Source organism: Watersipora subatra, chromosome 4 (assembly GCF_963576615.1).
Source record: "Watersipora subatra chromosome 4, tzWatSuba1.1, whole genome shotgun sequence".
NCBI lineage: Eukaryota > Metazoa > Bryozoa > Gymnolaemata > Cheilostomatida > Watersiporidae > Watersipora > Watersipora subatra.
In genome coordinates, this window is record NC_088711.1 from 16600985 (window position 1) to 16621934 (window position 20950).

Consider the following 20950-nt stretch of genomic DNA (forward strand, 5'->3'; position numbering starts at 1 on the left):
TCAGTGGTTAAGTGTGGGGATTGGAAGATTGCGGTTGCAATCACCGTGAGTTCAACAACAGCAAGCAGCGAGCTTTTAATCCAAGATTTATTTTAGCTATAGCGGGACATACACAAACACACACAGAAATACATACTCACAAACTTTGAGAAATATATATATATATATATAGACTAGCTGACTATATATATATAAATTGTTTCCTCACTCCGGATACCCCGTATGGGTGGTAAATTCTGCTCTAACTCGGGTCTCCTACCAGAGACCTGTGAGTTTGAGCACTCGCCTCAAGATCTTAGCTGTTGCCAATAGCGCACTTTTCTGCAACTCACCTGAGTTGATTGTTGTTGGTATTTGGTCAAGCCACATTTTATGCGCCGGTGTTATTGCGCCCAGTGCCCCAATGACTACTGGCATTACAGTTGTTCTTACATTCCAGCATTTTTCAATTTCTTCTCCAAAAGGGAGATATTTCTCTACCTTTTCTTTTTCTTTGCTGGCTATATTGTAGTCATTGGGTACTGCTATATCTATTATAGTAGCCCTCTTGTTCTCCTTGTCAACCACCACTATATCTGGTTGGTTTGCTAGGACATGCTTGTCAGTTTGAATGTAGAAGTCCCAGAGGATCTTAGCGCGGTCATTTTCATTGACCTTACCAGGAGCTTCCCACCAGTGTTGTGGTTTATTAAGGCCATACTCATCACATAGACTTCTATACACAACACCTGCGACATGATTATGTCACTCAGTGTGTGCGTTCCCTGCTAGTTGCTTGCATCCACTGATGATGTGTTGGATGGTCTCAGGTGCATCTTTGCACAGTTTGCATCTCGGATCGTCTCTAGTGTGATAGATTTTCGTTTGGAGTTGCCTTGTTGGGAGCACTTGCTCCTGGGCTGCCATGATTAGTGACTCTGTATTGGCCGTTAGGTTTCCTTTGTTCAGCCACATACCCTACAGGATGAAAATATTTGTTGGTCATAAAATTCGCGGTTTCGCGAACAGTCAATCCCGCGAATTATTAAATTCAGTGAATAATTAGTTCGATTTTTAATCACAAGAGAGAATAACTACTGCATCAAATTGAAAACTAGTCGCTAGCCTAGTTTTTAATGTAAATACTAAACGTAATTGAGTTCCTAAACATTTTTAAAATCATTGCCTGAGCTTTGAGCTAACACCATAGGCAATGCATCACATTTATTTACAAAATTATTCGAGGTTGTCACAATATATGCAGAATGGCGTCATCGCGAAAATAGCCGCGAGGCAGAAGTACTAAACGTAGCCGAGTTCCAAAACTTCTTTAAAATCATCGCCAGGCTTCGAGCTTTATTGCCATTGCGTCAAACTTTACAAAATTATTCAAGGTTTTCACAAGTTATTCGGCATGGCTTCAGCATAGCAAAAAAGCTCTCCTAGTCTTTTTACATTAGAACCAACTCCATCAATCTCTAATACCGAAGTCAAGGACGATCATGATTCTGATCCGGACATTATGGTATGTATTTTATTTGCAGTGCAGATACGTTTTTCCATAATCAACTGCATTAGTTAATTCTTTTGTTTAAAACTGATCGCTTTCATCAAATACTTCAGCTATGGTTTTTGTACTTCCTCAACACTCGTTACTATTTTTTCTTTTTTGTGTTTACTGCAGATTGAGAATGAAACAACCTACTCCGATTACGAAAACTAGAGACAAGTAGTAATATTCATCAAGGCAGGAATATTGGCAGAGAGGCAACCAGTCAACTTAAACCCCTTCATCGACAACAACTCCTTGATATCGCTGTAGCAAACATGATTAAATTATATATTTTATTTCATGTATAGATGCATTATAATTTATTACAAACTTGAGTGTACAAATAAAATATTTCAAATACAAATAAAATTTTACAAACGGTGAATGGAGTAAATATAAACAGTTTAGTCCATATGGCGGTTGTCTAGCAATAAAATTAAACTGGTACTCTTGATATGTGAATACTAGCGTGTAATGGTGCTTTCTGACTAGTTATTTTGGTAATAGCAGCTCTGTCGCTGTCACTGTCTTGGGTAGGTGTTGAAGGCGATTCTCTCGCTACTACATGGCTGGTAAGGAAGTTATCATCAAAACTCTCCTCGTGGCTTACTATTGCAAAGTTCTGCCGGTTGGCCAAAGATTTGTGCTCGTAAAGGCGTTTTTTTTCCTTTTTTAAAAACAGATATATTCTTCTTGTAAGTAGCTGCGGTCACTTCTACCTCAATTTCCAGACCTCCCTGAATGATTGGTGATCTTCTAAGAATGACATCTACCACCCTTGCAATCATTGTTCTTCGGTGTATGATGAAAAATCTCTCTCTCACGCTAAAACAAATAATGAAGCAGTAGGGATGGAAAAAATTAGTATTGCGTTTTACCGAAGAACCAAAGTAAAATTCAACTAATTTAGTAAATGTAAAAAAACTCATTACTTACCACAAGTTGTTGGCTTATCAAAGGCCTCCAAAGCGATGAATATTCGTGAAAACCTCTGGACACAGCAAAAATTGTTTACCGTAGAATAGCATGATCGCCTCGCAGTTCTAAACTAAATATAAACCGGAACATGCGGTGTGCGTATGCGTAGGAATAAATCTATCACTAGCCGCAATAGAGTTAACTTTTCCTAGAGAGTGACAGTTTTCAGCCGCGAATAAATTCATCTGCGAATATGCATGAAAAGACAATTTTCGCGAAATATAACTCCGCCAATAAATTCATCCTGTAGGGTATATGTCGGGTGAAGATCGCCAACCTTAGATATTTGTTGGTGGTAAGCACCATGAAGAGGTTTCGTGTGCCAGTCAATTTCCTCATCATCAGGGCGTAGGTCCGTTGTAACAGCAGCCGATTGAAATTCAGCTAGCAACTTATCTGAGATGGCCATGGAGGCTGCATATGCTTTGATGCTTATGCATCAAAGCATATGCATAAGTGCATCTGCTCCTCCTCTATATATATATATATATATATATATATATATATATATATATATATATATATATATATATATATAGAGGAGGAGCAGAGGAGGAGCAAATATATATATATTTGCTCTTCCTATGTATATCTTCCGATATATATCTCCTCCTATATATATATACATATATATGTATATATATATGTATATATATTTATATAGACTAGCTGTGCTACCCGGCATTGCCAGGGTATTAAAATCAGCTTATAAACAATGAGAGTTGTCTGCCACTTGCTATTAGCCTGGCACTTTGATGATTTGAGTAAGCTTACTAATAAGAACTGCCGCTTCTCATCATGTTACGCTGTGACGAAAAGTGGTAGCGTATTTGCTCCCATATAGCGACATATATTGCTTAGTGAATCTATCAAGCTCGTGTGGTTTAATTAGGAAGGTGTCGGACTGGGGATGGGGAAGTTCTGAGATCAAATCTTCTGTGATACGCATTCTTTATTCCAACATTTTAATAGCTATAGCTGGACACACCCAACGACGAACGAATACACACACTACCAACTCTGAGAAATACATATTGACATGGAAGATATTGTTCAAGACTGTTTTAACCCCTTGTACCCTGCCCGTCCTTGTAAATGCGTGTCAGTAACCCTGGGCAATTTTTCCAATGATCTGAATTTTTCAAACTTTCTTTAAATATATCTAAATGTGCTCATAATACAATGATATTTGGTAAAACACTAGTAAAAAAGTCGGGCAACCCACAGCAAATGTCATCAAACAGAAAAAACAGTACTTCACCATTATTCGGGCTATAACTATAAAAGTTCGAATGATTTAAAAAAAAACTTGTAAAAACATTTACAGTAGTATCATATCAATTGAGCACATGTTCATCATCATTTCATGAACCAAAATATACTGGAAAATTATAATTAGTATCATAAAATTCTTTATTTGCATCACAATCATTTTTGACCTACCAATGAACAAGTCGTATCGATTTTTTCACGATATCGTTCTAATAAAATTTTCTATTAAAACGAAAGAAGTAGATAAAGATATTTGAAAACTGTTACAAATGAAAGTGAAATTTCTGTTCTTACATCCTGTTTAAGAATTAATTTGATTGGTTTACGCTGTTACCGAAAAACAGCTTTCGTAAACAAAGCCACGTGAATCTTGGGATTCCTGACACACTCTACGCAATGCCGGAAAACCAGCCGTGAAGAGTTCAAAGGGTTGAGGCGTCTTTCTCTATTTTGTTAGCTATGAAAATGGTTATCGAAAGAAGCTTCTTATTATTTCTGGTAACATCTAAAGACGCAAAAACTGCTTACAGAATAAGCGAGTAAACCATTAGCAACGAAAAATCATTCTGAACATACTCTGAGCAATTATTCCAAGCTGTGCCAGAGCTGTTAGAAGCACTTGTGGAGCGCATTTTCGCTTAATAAACACCTGTACAACTTATTCAACACACCACATTCATGTTCAAAGATCTACCGACCTACGTTTGTACTCGGTAACCGCTGTTGATAGTTTAGTCTATGCAGAATGCTTGACTGAAAGCTAATTGTGTGCAGTTTGTTACAAGAAATTACGGAGCAGCATTAGCCATCAGTATTGATTACAATGGTTAGCTGGTAGTTTAAGAGGGTCCCTAGAGTATAATTGTGTGCCTAGTTCCTTACTCTCGAGCACGTATGCTTTGACCAGCATTTGAACTATTGCTATTTCCTCTGAGAACAACTATTACAGCCATTCCACGCTGAGCCTTGTTTGAGCCTTTGTCGATGTTATGAACATCCTGGAAAGAAATCATTTATGAAATTTTGGAGAATGCCGGATACGATTATATATATAATGTTTATAAGCTGCTAAAAGTTTGAAAGCTACCGTAGCAGCTCTTTAAAATTAGTGTTTTCAAATATCTTGAGAAGCCCAGTTTGACTGCCTAAGGCTAACACCTCTACTACTGTAGGCAGTAAATACACCCACAAACAAACAGCTTGTAATGCTGTCTATCAGTGGAAATCTTCAAGCTTTACTGGATTGCATACATACTTCTTCTTTAGCCTATTCTTCAGAGATTAAATGTCGCAGGACAATGTCTCTTCGAAAATTAAAACCACTGTGTTCTTGTTAATGTCTATTAATTAAAAAACGCTACATACATTGTAGTACTAAGGATGGAAAAATGGTATATTTGCCGACAGCGGCAATAAGATCTGCTGCCCTCAAGCTTTCAGTTTGGTTAGAAATTTTAGCCAAGAATTTAAAAAGCACTTTGTAATCGCTTCTCTCAAAACGATGTTCTTTTGCAAAAAGACTGAGGATCTCTACATGTTGAACAAGTTCTTATGACAACGTCTCGCACAAAAATGGTTAATAACTGGCAATTGCAAAGAAGTTTGGTTATCAAATGTTTTTTAAATAATTAAGCTTTAGAAATTTGAACACAAACATTTGTCATGTACCATGTATGACTGTGCTAACTAAAGGAGCCAGAACTACTGAAGTTGAGCTGCCAGAATTTTATATCTACACTTTCAACTGATTAGAACTGCTTTGGTAATGTCTGGAATGTGAATTGTGTAAAATCTTCGTTGCAGGAGAGATTTTGCAAGCATGCCCGTGCCATTTCAGAAACTATTTGATGACCATTTTATTCTGTCAAGTGAGTTCAGAGTGACAGGTATAACAGACGAAGAAACTGGCTTAATTAACGCCATTCTAGGCGTTAATTCTGGTAAGAAAATCGGGAAATATTTTCCTAGTATATAAAGGAACCTGTTCTACTGCATATTCTTACCAATATGTGTACTATAGTGAGAAGCTTATCAAAACTAGATAGTCAGGTCAAGGGCATGTACATGCAGTGTGAAATTTGAAATGGCTGTCATGTGAATTATAAATAGTCAACCAGATAGCCTATGGTCACTCGCAATAGCCAATCGCATCAAACGTGACATTAAATGAGATTATCATTTAACTGACACATTTGCAGATTAGGTTTTTCCACAAATGAAAACACAGCCGATATAATAGGCCTACAGATGAAGTAGACTAGATACATTAAAGCTACCCGCTAACTATAGCTAGGTTTTTAAGTATTACTTTGCATTATTTAAAGGTTTACTTGCAACAAAATTCACATTACAGTTATTTGGTATCAAAAGATTCACCATGTCTTACTCTGTTGTGATGTAGGTGCAAAATATGTGGAAATGAGATTACAAGCTCTTAAAAGCTCAAAAACGAACTGTTAATCGCTGCTATCACGAAACTGCCAAAGTTTGGAATTCATTTCCAAAACGGGTTAAATGGGACGTAATTGAACAAGATGGCTTCTGTTTTCACATTCATGCAACCTCATTCGTCGAAATATTTTCACAAATATACTTCACGCATTCAATGAAACCATGTTTATTGTCCTTAGGCGTCTATTTCATCATCGTTGCAATGCTGTCATACCTACCATAAAAATTTGTTTAATTTTTTAATCTTAGCTCGAAGGAGTGCATATCATCCTCTTATAAACATGACGAGCCTGTTGATCACCAGTGATAGTCGAAAAATGCTGCAGAAATTGTTTGCGCTATTTGGCAAGATGTACGGGTCACATGATCAGATTACGACTAGATGATTAGACCAAGCCGAAACAAAACTGCAACATAGCGAGCATCTATATTTGATAGGGGCTTTTTTAGTAGAACCCGAAGTGGTTACCATAAACTAGTGCTATGAGACATTTTATATTGAGCCTTTTATTGGCCTTTTAATTCACGTGATAACATCACGTGTCGAAACAATAACCAAGTTGGCTTGAGTATGTCAGCAAAATAAAAAGATTCCAGCCTGCGGCGCTTTCGTAATGGCTGGGATTAATCGCTCATTTTTAGCTTTTAAGAGCTTGTAATCACATTTCTACATATTTTGCACCTACATCACAGCTGAGTAAGACATGGTGAATCTTTTGATACGAAATAACTGTAATGTGAATTTTGTTGCAAGTCAACTTTTAAAATCTAACGATACTTAGCAAGTATGAGAGGTAGAGTAAGCCCTCCTACTTCATGGCTTACATTTCAGACCTACCTCAGAAACGATGATTTCCGTGTAATAAAACTAGTTTTGTATTTAAGTACGAATCATAATATTAACACTTGAGAATACTTAAACTGCTTTCTACATCTTCAAAATTACTATACATGTGAATACATGTACTTACATGTAAGCACATGTATTTACATGCACTTACATGTAAGTACATGTACTTACATGTAAGTGCATGTACTTACATGTAAGTACATGTATTTACATGTGCTTACATATAAGTACATGTAAGTACATGTACTTATATGTAAGTACATGTGGCATACTTGTATAATACATTTTGTATTCAATACTGATATCGGTGAGAGACTTGAGAAATGGATGGCGAAGCGTGACTAGGGTAAGAATCATAGAGGGGAACTCAATGCTAAATGTTATTGAACCAATCGACGTCAGGATAGCAAAACGATGAAACATGCTTATTGAAGGAGAGATGGTTAACTTCCATTCAATTGTTGAAAAATGGTTTTAGTTACTCTTGGCAGAGAGTTCATTTTATTGCTAATATCAATTAGCTCGCTACGAGGGACTTTGCGCTATCATTCATGCCTTAGAGATGAGACTGATAGCGCCCCACAGTGCATACGTGTACAAATGAAGGACACCGAAAATTCGTGATAGGTGAAGCATTAGGGATTACTGCATATCAGCCAATTAGCCTGCAAGCTAATTACCGGAGTCTCACTTCATACCATGTTTCCATGACGATGTTAAATTGCAAGTTTGCTGTGTCCGCAAGATGGAAATGACAAAAGCCCGCAAGCAAGGCGTGCTTAGTTACTCCTTAGTTACTCGATAATTTTTATCAAATGTTTCATGTTAGCATAAGATGGAAACAGCACTTGCAAATGTTGCGCACGAAAATGCTGCACAAGCTGTTCCATTTTGAACATTTCCACACATCAGTCATTCCTTTTCGACCTCTGGTGTAAAATTCGTTATCTTTTTTACCAGAGCAGCCGCGTTAATCCGCAACATGTTATGTCCATTGAAACACTTATCACGCGGTAACTCAAAGGGAGCACAATTCCAACCGCATCGTCAGACCTCTTTATCACAACGAAAACATGATGAATACGAGGTCTGCATCAAATATAAAAGCAGAAGAGAAATAGATTCGAGTTTTCAGATTCTGACCTAAATGCTCACAAGATGCATAAAACACTTGAGACTGGATCGTTGAAATTGGTTTGTAAAATAGTTACTGAGCTGCTATGTGATCAGAACTGTGTGATCAGTCTCTAGAGACTTGCGCTAGGTGAATATTTCTATTGTTAGACAGAAGACTACTGGCGCTTTGAGCTTGATAAATCAACAGACATAAGGCAGATCAATCAAAGGCTTCATAGGTTATCTTAAATTCTTACCTTAAATCCCAGAGAAGCTATGATACAACAACTAGGAATTATTAATTGTTATTAAACTGCAGGGAGATAGCCTACAATATTGCCCCTCATTCGTAATAATTTCAAAAGTCCAAAGCACGCACGCACGTATGATTAACTCTATGTCTCTGTTTACCCAAATTTAGACCCATGGATAATTGATGAAAGACGACTCCCCTTCAAAGCAATTCAATATGACAGGATGCTATGAAACAGCCGATTGTTCGTTACAGATTGATATAATGTATGAAATACTCAATAATTCATAATTTGCTTGTGGAATTACAGAGGTCGAGGGATTTGAGAATGCAAAAGCTGTGGAAAAATTAGAATGCCTATTTGTGCAGACTTTATACGACCACATATCGAGGAACCACCCAGGTAAGAAATATGTCTACCAAATGTTTGATGAAACCACCAGTAGGGTCAGAGTAGATATCATTAGAGGTATAATCCATACTCAACTTTCAATATGAAATTTTCAAGTTTCTAAATATCTTTTTGTAGAAATATTGCTCCAAATATTGAAAAATGCTAAATAGGGAACGAGTTGCTGACCAATTAAACGGATTGGCAGCCCGGTTCGAAAGTGATACGCCTTAGCTACTCTGCTATTGGCTGATGCTCGGCAACTTTTGGCCATCCCATTGCCCATTTGTTTCTTGCTGGTACATACGTTCAGGTACAATGTGTCTCACACGGTTTCAGATGCTAGTGGAATTAGGTGAACGCTTAGCCTAGACAGCCAATGCCAAAGGTGAACACAGTTTGTAGTTTTCATTTGTTATTTTTCTGTTTTTTTCTTTCTAAATGTACTTTTCATATTTATTGTTTAATAATATAATTGTAACGTGTAGTTTTTACTGGTGTAACGCTTATTTATAATTTGTAAAATATTACATTGAAGTTTTGTCGGACTTGGAACAGAGTAGGACAATTATAGGGTAAAAAGCATTCCTACTCGCGAAATCTTCTGATTACAAAACCGCTTTCGGAATGAATTGATCGCCTGAGTAGAGTTTCCACGGTATAGCTAATTTGTGACAATTTGTGACGGTAAACACAAATATATTTTAACCTCATAGACTTGAAATACTATCTGACACTAGCGTGCTTTCTACTAAATTAGATTTCATTCTATAAAGTGACCGATCTCAGAGACCATTATAAGAATTCCTCCAATTGGCAAGTTCTATACTTTTTATTTGGTCTATTGACGCTGTTAAACAATAGAGCTAACCAAAAATCAACAGACTTATTCAAAATCTTTAGCAGTGTCCTTTTAATAGATATTTCACGCTTGATTTCTACTCAAGGATATAGCAAAAGCTCAGCTTGTAGGCTATTCAGCCAAGAGGCGGAAGTGATTACATGTCAAATGAGGCACCAAACATTTTTCGTGTCATTCATTATCAGTCATGGAATACTTGTCATCTTTGCAAAATCCTTGCTTCCTAAAGCACATAGAGAGTTAATCGAAAATGAAGATGAGCAAAAGGTCATCACTTTTGAGGAGTTTTCTTACTTATATATAGTAGAAGTTCAGTGATAATTTCTAATAAGAAATGAAAATTGTAGCCAAGCTTTTAACAAGCATTTGCTACGTCTTAATATTTATCTAACTTTGCAAAAAGGGATTTCAACTCAAATAACGATCACTATGTTTTCATTGTGTGGATGATGCCGATTTGGAATTGTGTGCACTTTGAGTTACACTGATAAGTATTTCAATGTACATTCGCATGTCATGCATTACCGCTGGGACTCTGTTAAACAAAATTAAAGAATTTTACACCCTCCCATCAATGCTCTTTTGCATATTTAAGTTCTCCTATCTACGACGTTTTCTTGACGACTGCGATTAACTGTTCTTTTCTGAGCTTTTAAGAGCTTGTAATCACATTTCCACATATTTTGCGTGTACAACACAGCAGAGTAAGACATAGTATACCTTTTGATACCAAATAACTGTAATGTGAATTTTGTTGCAAGTCAACCTTTAAGAATTCGATGCACTCAATTACTAAGGAGTTATTTTCTTTTGGCTCAAATATTTTTGAGTTTGTTTAAAATAGCCTAATATTCATTATAAAACAAGTGTAATTAAGGAAGTCTGTATATCACATCTAATTTTCTGAGTATGAATAGCTAAAGAATGTAGTTTATCGTGTGTCACTGTCATCGACACACGCGATACTAGATCCTTATTGCTATAAAGGGAAGGACAACAAAATTATATACTATTTGGATTTTCGGTTTGTTTCTGTCAAACTCTCTTGCATATTGCAAAAACAATGGAAAATCTTCCATTTTTAGCTGCAAAAAAATATGAAAATAGTTGATATATTTTGAATGCTTATTCAGCAGCCCTCAAAAGCCCTCTTACATAAACAGCAGACCATTGGGAACAAATATAAAGTTGGTTTGGACATACAACAAAATACAAAAACTTATTATGAAATAAGATATGCGAAGTTCTCATGCATGATTTCTCATGCATGAGAACATTTCTCAGTTCTCATAATTTTTGCATAAGGAGAGACAGAGAATATTCAAAACGAGCAGTCGAGTGATTTTTCCATGTGTTAATCAGCAATAGGAAATATACCGAGTAATATAATCTGCTTCCATGACAGCTTTTAATTGTTGATGGTAGACGACTGCGGCTGACAATTTAAGGAATATTTTACAGATGCTCCTCATCGGTTTGAGTCTCTGATAAGGCTGATTCCCCTAGTAGACAACACCAGTCAAGCGCATGCCAAATCACTACACAAGATAAAATGCAATGTACCTTCTGCTGAGCATCCCTTCCCTCCCCTCCATAAAGAGATCTTTTCCTCATGATTTCTTCAACAGCACCACCTTGTCAACTGTTACTAGATGCCAGCTGGGTTTTGTATTATCTCATGGAGGGTTTGTTACAAAGGGGGTGCAGGCGAATGGCAAGCAATTAATAGCCTTATTCTCACCAAAAAATGTGTCACAGCCTGCCATACTTACAGAGCCTACTCAAAACTTTTTGTAGATTTTATGAGATTATCGGGATTTTTCTATCATTTGCGATTGTTTTTGTTGTTTGAAGTGATCTGGTTGCCAGGATGTTTCAAGATTAAAGTTGATAAAACTTGATCACGATTAAAGGTTGATAGTTAAATGATGTCACTAGTTGCTATCATTGCTATTAAGTAGTTATATATATTATTATTATGTATTATTATATAGTTGATATCAACTATTGCGTTCAAATTGCAGAATTACGCATCTCTATTCTGTCAGTCTCTTTGCAATTAGAGACATAATAATCACACTTTTACTTGATCTAGCGTTTTAATCCTGATAAAGTTTTATCAATTTAAATTATGAAACATTTTGACAATCAGATCACCTCAAACATAAAAAAATCAATTGCAAATGATAGAAAAATATCGATAATTTCTGCTAAAATTTACTAAATATTTTATGCAAGTTTGTCTTTAATAACTGGTAAATTTAAACTGCAGAGAGGTACCTACAAATGTTCTACGAAATAAAAGTTCAGCACAAAGCCAACATTTAAACTATGTTTGTTCATGAATATTTCTTAGCATAATTTCTACTAACAATCAACTGCTAGCAGCCAAGCAGCAGTTTTATGTCTCAGGGTAGTTGAAGCTTTCAAATAAAATAAACCCTACTGTTTTTGAACCTGTGACAAGACACTTTTTAAACTGTCATATGATGCCATTGGTGCTGATAATATAACAATGCTTTTTTAGTTTATCAGTTTGTATTTGTATCCTAACAATAATACATGTCTATCTGACAGGCAGAAACAAGTGAAAAGTCACCTCAACAAGGCTGCTTAGCATGTTTAGACTTCCATTAGCTGTGCATATATATAAATATATATTTATATATAAATATATATTTATATATAAATGTGTATAAATATATTTATAAATTTATTTATAAATATACATGTATATATAAATCTATTTATACATGTATATGTATTTTGGTATTAATAAATATATGTTATTATATGTATTATATATACATGTGTATATATATACACGGTCGTGTTGAGAAGCCAATGTAATATAGCTAATACAGTATTTCCATGTGCAAATCTGTATAAAGGTAGTTAACACAAACAAGAATTGTACCTAATTTTTCACTTAGAAGAGAATAAACAGTCGATATCTGTATCCTTTTGTGAAACCCATAACAGCAAAAACCGCTCTCTATTACCTTTAGGTAAATTACTTATCAGTTTTTTTGGTATACACTGTAAGTGCATTTGAAAGTTTTTTATATTTGGTTTATTCATAGAAATATATTGATGATAATTAAGCATTTGCTAAATGCCAAACTGTTAATCCTCATAAAATAATGGTATTTGCCTCCCCCAAAATGAAACAATTAACTTGTTTATGTCAAAAATACATTAACACCTATATTACTGATCAGACGCTTTTTTGTTTTGACAAAACCAATTAACTATTTCACTTTTTTGGTCCTTGGTCCCTAATCACATATGCAATGTGAAATGTGCACACAAACGTATTAAGTTTTGCAAATGCGCGCCTACATCTCTAACACATGCCTACACATATAATAGTGTGATTATGATAGTTGAAAACAGATTCATCGGTACTGAAACTGATGTGTGTAAGTTATATCACCAACTCAGGTCTTGGTAAATCAGTGATCTAGACTAGTGATAGCAAAAAGAACTGAGAAACATGACAGAGCCTTTAACTAATATTTATGAATTGAGATTGTATTAATAGTGGAGGTGCATAGTTATAGCCCCCACATGAGTGTAACAAATCACTGCTGAAACAGGGCTATAGACTGGCGTATTAAAACCAGCAAATGAAAGAACAATAATCACAAGGAATAATAGAAATTGATGAATATATATTATTTACAACTAAACAATTGACCATGCTGAGCACAAATGAATGACATAATTTAACATCACTTTATAAAGCGTTCATTTTCAATTAATAGGAGCATTTGATCTGCCAGAAGCGTGATATCACTGAGTTGAATGTCATCAACAAACACCTACAATGAGAAAACTGCAGTGCAACAAGATGCATCCAGATAGGATATAGCAAGCATTTTTAAACAGAAAAATGCAAATAAAACAGTCAATGCCTGATATTTAATAAAACGGTCAACTGTAGAGGCATATACCTACTCTGTACATGAAAAGCATTGCTCAAAACACCAATGAGCTGTACCATTACATGATATAGTATGAATTACCGAAACATTGTGAGGTAAAGAGTTGTCCCTCCTTGCTAGATTATGGGTGAGCAACTTCCATATAAAATAAAAGCATTAGGAAACTGATAGGCTGAAGGTACTTAGGTACTGGGACGGGTATAACTGGAGTGTCTCAGAACCTGCATGCAACCTCAGAACCTCTATGCAACCATACATGCATGCATACATGCATGTATGCATGCATGCATAGAGGTTCTGAGGTTGCATGCAGGTTCTGAGACACTCCAGTTATACCCGTCCTAGGTACTGAAGGTATATTCGGCTCCGCAGATATAAAAGATGTAGGAGTTTCTATAACAGTATGCCTGATGAAATAATATTCTTCAAAAGCCAATTTTAAGTTAAAGCTAGAACTAGCTAAAGAAGCCAAAATATGGAATTAATAATGTTTGTCCTTGCCAGATAGCTATTCCACAAGATCCTCATTTGAAATACAAATCTGTATCAAGAATTATAACAAAGTGCATGAAGGAGCAAATTAGGCTGCCTCAAGCTATTCAATAAATTCAATGTCAAACATACTCACAGCTGGATATATACATATTATAACTAGCTATGCAACTACTATAACAAGCTATGTACCTACCATAACAACCTATTTACCTACCATAATGAGCTATAACCATAACATATTTAAAAAAATACTTCAGTATATGACTGAACATTGGCACATCAACAGTTCCAGCAGGTGCAATGTAAACAATGAAATCTGATTGATGTATGTGACATACATACTTTCCACCATGACTTTTCACAGTGTTCCTCCAATGGTACCTTCATTTGGAGAGCTTCCAATGCGATATAACACACCGTCAGAGCCAGATGATCTGGTCTGCTAGTTACACACATTTTGCTATAGTGGCAGTCATGCAAAAGTGCCCAGGCCATCTTACAAAATGTTTGTGTTTCCTGCCTTGGATATAGCCAATCGCAAAGTGATCTGAGGTAATGAAGCAGGTACTACAAAACAAGCGTGTTCAACACTAAATATTTAGCAATCGATGCGTGAGTTTGAGCCACAACATTTATGAGTAGTATTCTAGGCCAATGATGGGAGCAGATTTATAACTCAAGTTCTAGGCAGAAGTGAGCAGTTTTTACACCAAGTTTTGAGGTTCTACACCAAATGGTGATGGTAAAAAAGGTGACACCAGAACAGACGCATGGTTAAGACTTAGGCTGTAAATGAACCGAAGAGCTAAAATACCTCTGATTTCTACTTGAAGGGCCAGATAATGACTTTTAGCATTTTAACTAGCTTTGGAATGCTAACAAGGATTTATCAGGTGACTAGTATAAAAACAAAGTGTTGCTATTATTATCGCTGAAGGTTACAGAAAAATTTTATTAATATCAAACACATAATTAGCGCTAGTACCCTCTTAGTGAGTAGCAAGAGGGTACTATTACTGTACTGACGCTCTAGTACTGCTAATACTGCAGTTACCCAGTGACTCACCTTGTGAGGATTGTCATAACTGAGCTGAAATCTTAGAATTCTACAGAGGAAAAGTTCAAATTGGATAAGAGAATCGACAAGCTGGCTGTATGTCTCATTTATCTCGAGGAAAGGTCTATCCGGGTGAAGAGTTCTGTACACATATACAACAACAATGTGTCAACTCACTCAAACTCTTAATCTTTCCGGTAACTTCTATAAAATGAACTACTTGTACTAACACTTTGGTTTGCTAGTTTCTAGTATAAGCTTCATCTAATAAGTGTCAACAGCATTTTAAGAGTGTTTATCCAGAGTGTAATACCCACCAAGTGTTGATATTACACTCAACATGGTTTAAAAGAGATACTTCGCACTCTTTTTTTGGCGTAGAAGATTCCAGATGCATTCTGTGCAAATGATAAAAGGAGTCTACAGAAGTTGTTTGCTCATTATTGAATATAAATCTAAAGCATTTGAAAAGTCATCTACAAACTATGACCTATGACAGAAATATGAACACAAATAGCTATAAAACAACATCCAGATAGAACCAATGAACATCTGCACTAGACTAATATTATGAAGTCACAATGTAACTTACTAGACAAAATAAAACTAACTGCGGAAGTTCAAAAGAATCCTTACCGATATGCTACATTTATCACATCTCGTATCTTTATAGGAGAGTCATCAATCTTACAGGCAAGAAAAATAGATGCCATAGCTGCCATCTAAAAATACATGAAACTTAGAGCGTTGTCTAAGAAGCCGAAGATGACAGACATCAACTCATAGACATAGAGACACTTACATACTCATCATAGTCCTCTGAGCCAACTGCGCTAGAGAACTTGTGAAAAAGCCAACAGGAGGTGCACCAAGTGATGGAACTCAAATCCAACTTGCGTGCTAAAAATCAGACAAGATGAAAGATGAATTGAATTTACTAACCTCAGTTGTGAAAACTAAGGAGACCTCAAGTAGCATTACAATGTCCACAAAATAACATCATAAAGTATACCTCAATTCACCAAACCAAAACAACAAACATAAGAAGTAGCTGTAGGTTGCGCACTCCCTATTGAGAGAGAATAGCAACATAAAATCCCAAGTTGGTAAACATACCACAGGTTGTGAGAAATAAACAAGTAGAAAATGACTTTCTTTCATCCTCAGACAAACTGGACACAACTTTATCAGATGACGTAACACTAGCAAAGCTGCACGGAGAACCTGCCACCTTAGTCTGACTACTCAGCATGTCCCAAAAACTATCAGAGGATTTGGCATCCATCTTTCTGAAACACAGGAGGTGTCATCTATATGCTGCAGAAAGCTTTCATCCAGTAATAACTACCAAAAACAGGTCAATCAAAAACACAAACTCATAAGAGAATATTTTATGACCTAGGCTACATACATTTTAGCAAACATATAAGCAGACATTCGCATAACCATACATGCATCCACACATAAATACTTACACCAGATAACACATTTGATCGCATGCATAGAAAAAATTGTGCACACAAACACACAGCAAATGTATTAAGCTGTGCAAATGCACGCCTACATATCTAACACATGCCTACACATATAATAGTGTGATTCTGATAGTTGAAAACAGATTCATCGGTACTGAAACTGATGTGTGTAAGTTATATCACAAACTCGGGTCTTGGTAAATCAGTGATCTAGACTGGTGATAGCAAAAAGAACTGAGAACACAACAAAGTTTTCAAAAGCTTGAATCATGATCATATAAATGATTAGAAGATGCATGAACCATAGGTTGACATTTGTGGCACCGCAAAAAAAAAACGATAACATCCTAGTCATCAAATTGTAGCAGGACTGTAATTAGTCAACTGGTTCGAAATGGTAAACTATGAAGAATTTTATACTGATCAGATGATGTTGCAATGACATTTCTTTAGGAAACAAACATTCAGCCATTTGGACCAATCTATTTAGGACCCGATGATCAAGAGAGAAAGATTTTGACATTCTTATTACAGTCTACACCACAACTTATCACAGTCTACACCATAATTTATCAGCCAATTCTGATCAGATACTAATTATTATCACTATTTTTATTTTCAACATGAACACCTGAAATGACTGTTTGACAAGCTGTTATTTGCCCTAATTGCTGTCTAATATGCTGTTTAAGCATTATCAGTAACACAGCCAGCACATCTAGACAAGTGTGAGTTGTCTTCTATATGTCTAGACAAATAGAGTCATTTGTCTAGACAAATGACTATGTCTAGACAAATGTCTATTTGTCTAGACAAATAAAACTCTATTTGTCTAGACAAATAGAGTCATTCTTCTATTTGTAACTTTTAAATTTTAAGAGTCTTGCAAATAGAAGAATGACGTTGGTATGTTTTTTCGGGAACTTTCTAGCATGCTCGCAAAATTTTTGTTGTTGCAAATAGGTGTCTTATAAAACTTTTGAAAAAATAAATAAATACAAATATTAATTTTATTTTAGGCAAGCTTATCTAGCAACACTTAAATCATGGTGTTGACAATGCATCTATTTAAAGAGTGAATGCTTTATCCTCAACTCACAAATTAACAGTTAATACAGTTTTACAAAAAAAATTATTAAACTCGCAGCAACCATAAAAAATATAGCATTGAAAAGATTTCACACCATGCTAACATGGTTATAAAATGAACTAATGTATATCGAAGTCTTATGTTGACACTAATAAGCAAACAACTTCAACCGACTTTATTTACTTGTTTGCACAAATTTTTATAAACAGAGAAATAAAATAATAAATGTGAAAGCTGCATAATTTATAATAAAAAAATAGCATAGTTCAATGATGTAAAACCACCAACTTTTTATACATTTCGGAAATAAGCTAAAAAGGTTAATAACCGAAAAGCGATAATAGCAATGAATAATTTTCATTGGCCCATTAGCGAGTATGTCTACAAACGCACGTGCTTATAATTTCATTACACCGCATGCGCGCGCTTGGAGGCTCGTTTAAATGAGTTTTTAGCCGATGCGACAGAAATATTTGGTCTCTGATAAATTTCCTTGGCTTACATCTTACATCTTCTTCATAGAACGTACTAGAGCCGGTTGCGGCAAGCGGCACGCCTCATATGTTGAGCAGTTGTTAACACTAGATAATATTGTAATTTATTGCCATATTAGCAATTAATTGTTTATTGTTGATGTGATGTACAGCTTTTAAATTCACGAACAGTCTTGATAGCATTGTCGTTTTGCATTTGTAACTTGGGCTTTAAAAATACACAAACTAACATTTCAGCGCGTTTTCTAGCAAGTAACCACAGGTGAAGCAGTATATTTGCTTCCTAGATGAGTTTAATATGTTGGTAAAGGTAGACTAGCTGTTTGTGCACAATACTGCTTTTATTTTGTAATAAATTAGTGTCGCTAACTATGATTTTTCCAATACTAAAGACCTTTTTTTAATTTGCTGCCAGTAACTCAAAGTATTGACTAACCTTAGTTTATTTGGCTGTTGCAGCGTATCATCAGCATTGCATAGCAAACATATAAGTCTATTGCTGTTACTTACTCGATACTTACTCGATAGTAATAGTACACTTGTAATTAGTTCCAGGGACCTTGAGAAAGTGCCTCAGAAGTAAAAATTGGGTTAAGACTTTGGTTCACCTAGATTCCAGCATTAGGCTGAGTTATGTTTCAGTCTGAGATTTAAGTCTTAAGTCTCTAACGGTTTTGGGTAAGAAACTGTTATGAAAGAGGCGAGTCACGGCATATATTGATGTTGGTTCACCACGGGCAGCTGCACGTGTGATTATATCAGTATCTTTTCTGTCAGTAGTAAGCTCATCATAAGCAGAAGCTAGCACATTATGCTTGCTTTCATATGATAGAATCTTCATCAGTAAAGCTACTCTCTGATTTCTTCTTCTGGATTGGAGCGATTGTAAACTTAGCTTTTCACAGGTGTTGCTGACACTATCTCTACCTTTAAGATTGGCTATGAATCATGTTGCTCGGTTTTGAACCATTTCCAAGTTATGTACTGGCTGTCTGTCACTCGGATCCCATACTGTACAAGCATATTCCAGCACAGGACGACACAAGGCTGTATAAGAAAATTGTTTAGACTGTGATGGTGCATTGTATAGAGTGTGTTTGATGCATCCAAGAACCTTGGAAGCTTTGTTGGTTTTCTCAGTAATGTGATGGTTTTATAGATCTAATGCAATATAAGGGCTAATATTTTTATGTCATAGACTGATGTTAGCTTATTGATCGCGATGAAACACGGTAAATTGTTTTTTTCTGCGCATCACATGCAAAAATTTAGTTTTTTTGTCAATCCTTTATTAAATTAGTTTTTTTTAAAGTTATGTGTACAAATCTTTGTTGATTGATACATTAGTCTTAAGTAAGTACAGTAGAGGCTCCTACAGCATAAATAATGTTGTAATTCACTTGTAATTAATGTTGTGATAATGGTGTCAATCTCAAATTGAAACACAGTAGACTCTCCTACAACGTAAATAATCCGTTCCAAGAGGGGTTAAAGATTATGTCATAGAGATTTTATGTTATACGAACAGTAAAGTACATGTAAATTGCCTAATATTTTCCGAGATCGTTGCAAACTAACCCCTATGGTCCTTCAAAAACAAATAAAACTGCTCAACTTTTTAATTGAATGGCTGTGCAGTAACTGTGGTGTTATTAGTTTGTATCGTCAACTTTTCTCCTTTTTCTTCTTACCTTCACTCGGTTTATGGTCCATGATTGCGGTAATTGTACAATAAGTTAAGAGGAGAGCACGCCTCAATGTCGATTTAAAATGATTTGTTTTTTTTCTCTATGCAACAAGGTCTACAGAGGAAAAATGATAAAAAATACTTCATATGTCTACAATAAAGTAAAACAAAACATATTTTTGGTATAATAAGATCAGGGTTTATCTGTCCGTCTGTCTAATCGTCTCCAGCATTGAAGCTTAGGAGATAAAATAGCTTTTGATGATACTACTACTCGTGACATTCAGAGTGGTCGCCTGGCACTCTAACATACATCTGCATCAATCGATTGCTTTTAAGTATTTTGGAATACCTGCATCACTGCATGGCTACTGATTCTCTGTGCTTTATCGACACACCTTACATTCTTTCACAGCGAACTAAACTGTCAGGGTACTTGTAGATATCATAGAGATATCGTAAAACCTCTATTTGAATGCCACCTCTATTTGAACTCCACCTCTGTTTGAACGCCACCTCTATTTTAACACCACATCTATTTGAACGCCACCTCTATTTAAACGCCCCCTCTATTTGAACGCCACCTTTATTTCAACGCCACCTCTATTTGACCGCCACCTCTATTTGACCGCCATCTCTATTTGACCGCCACCTCTATTTGACAGTCACCCTCTATTTGAACGCCATTTCCATTTGACTATCTTTGATCTTTATGAACCCATATACATGTACCAAGTGATCAGTGGAAGAATGTCCACAAAATCGTATTAATAATAAATCGTTTACATTAATAGCAATCAATTATCTCGTCCAACTCCAAAGCTTTTTTTTTCCTTTTTTTTAGTTAAAACATTTAAAGCAATATCATAGAAATAGTCTATAACGGTCTCAGGCTAATAGAAGTTCCTTGTTTAACACGATATTGATACTTCACAGAACATATATAACAAACGGTTTAAATTTAGGATGATAGATGAACTTTGAAAGCACCACCATAAAAA

At 35.6% G+C, this 20950-nt stretch overlaps 2 protein-coding genes across 4 annotated transcripts in view; one reads left to right on the forward strand and one right to left on the reverse strand.

Moving 5' to 3' along the window:
- Positions 1–12802, forward strand: part of LOC137393357 (nuclear receptor ROR-beta-like) — a 38558-nt gene extending 25756 nt beyond the window's left edge. The window contains exons 5-7 of the mRNA XM_068079871.1: positions 5585–5721; positions 8762–8854; positions 11166–12802. Of these exons, the coding sequence (XP_067935972.1) occupies positions 5585–5721; positions 8762–8854; positions 11166–11320 (385 nt within the window). The 3' untranslated portion in view covers positions 11321–12802. The remainder of the gene's footprint in view (positions 1–5584; positions 5722–8761; positions 8855–11165) is intronic.
- Positions 12803–13361: 559 nt separating this feature from the next.
- Positions 13362–16487, reverse strand: LOC137393699 (cyclin-Q-like). 3 transcript variants are annotated; one of them, XM_068080351.1, is made up of 7 exons: positions 16320–16487; positions 16006–16103; positions 15840–15925; positions 15213–15345; positions 14489–14713; positions 13733–13786; positions 13362–13528 (listed from the first exon to the last, which is right to left on the reverse strand). In XM_068080351.1, exons 1-7 carry the CDS (start codon positions 16453–16455, stop codon positions 13439–13441), a joined length of 822 nt encoding a protein of 273 aa, XP_067936452.1. In that variant the 5' UTR covers positions 16456–16487; the 3' UTR covers positions 13362–13438. The 3 variants fall into 3 exon arrangements, with proteins under 3 accessions (XP_067936452.1, XP_067936453.1, XP_067936454.1); XM_068080352.1 differs by lacking the exon at positions 13733–13786; XM_068080353.1 differs by lacking the exon at positions 13733–13786 and having other exon boundaries at positions 14485–14713.
- Positions 16488–20950: the final 4463 nt, after the last annotated feature.

Excerpts from the sequence above, each read along its gene's own strand:
- LOC137393699 (XM_068080351.1), bottom strand. The coding sequence starts at position 16,455 with ATGCTGAGTAGTCAGACTAAGGTGGCAGGTTCTCCGTGCAGCTTTGCT. Across the intron at positions 15,926-16,005 it reads CAGAGGACTATGATGAGTAT|ATGGCAGCTATGGCATCTAT; the intron begins GTAAGTGTCTCT and ends ATGTATTTTTAG. Across the intron at positions 13,787-14,488 it reads GTGAAAAGTCATGGTGGAAA|TTGCTCACCCATAATCTAGC; the intron begins GTATGTATGTCA and ends TTTATATGGAAG.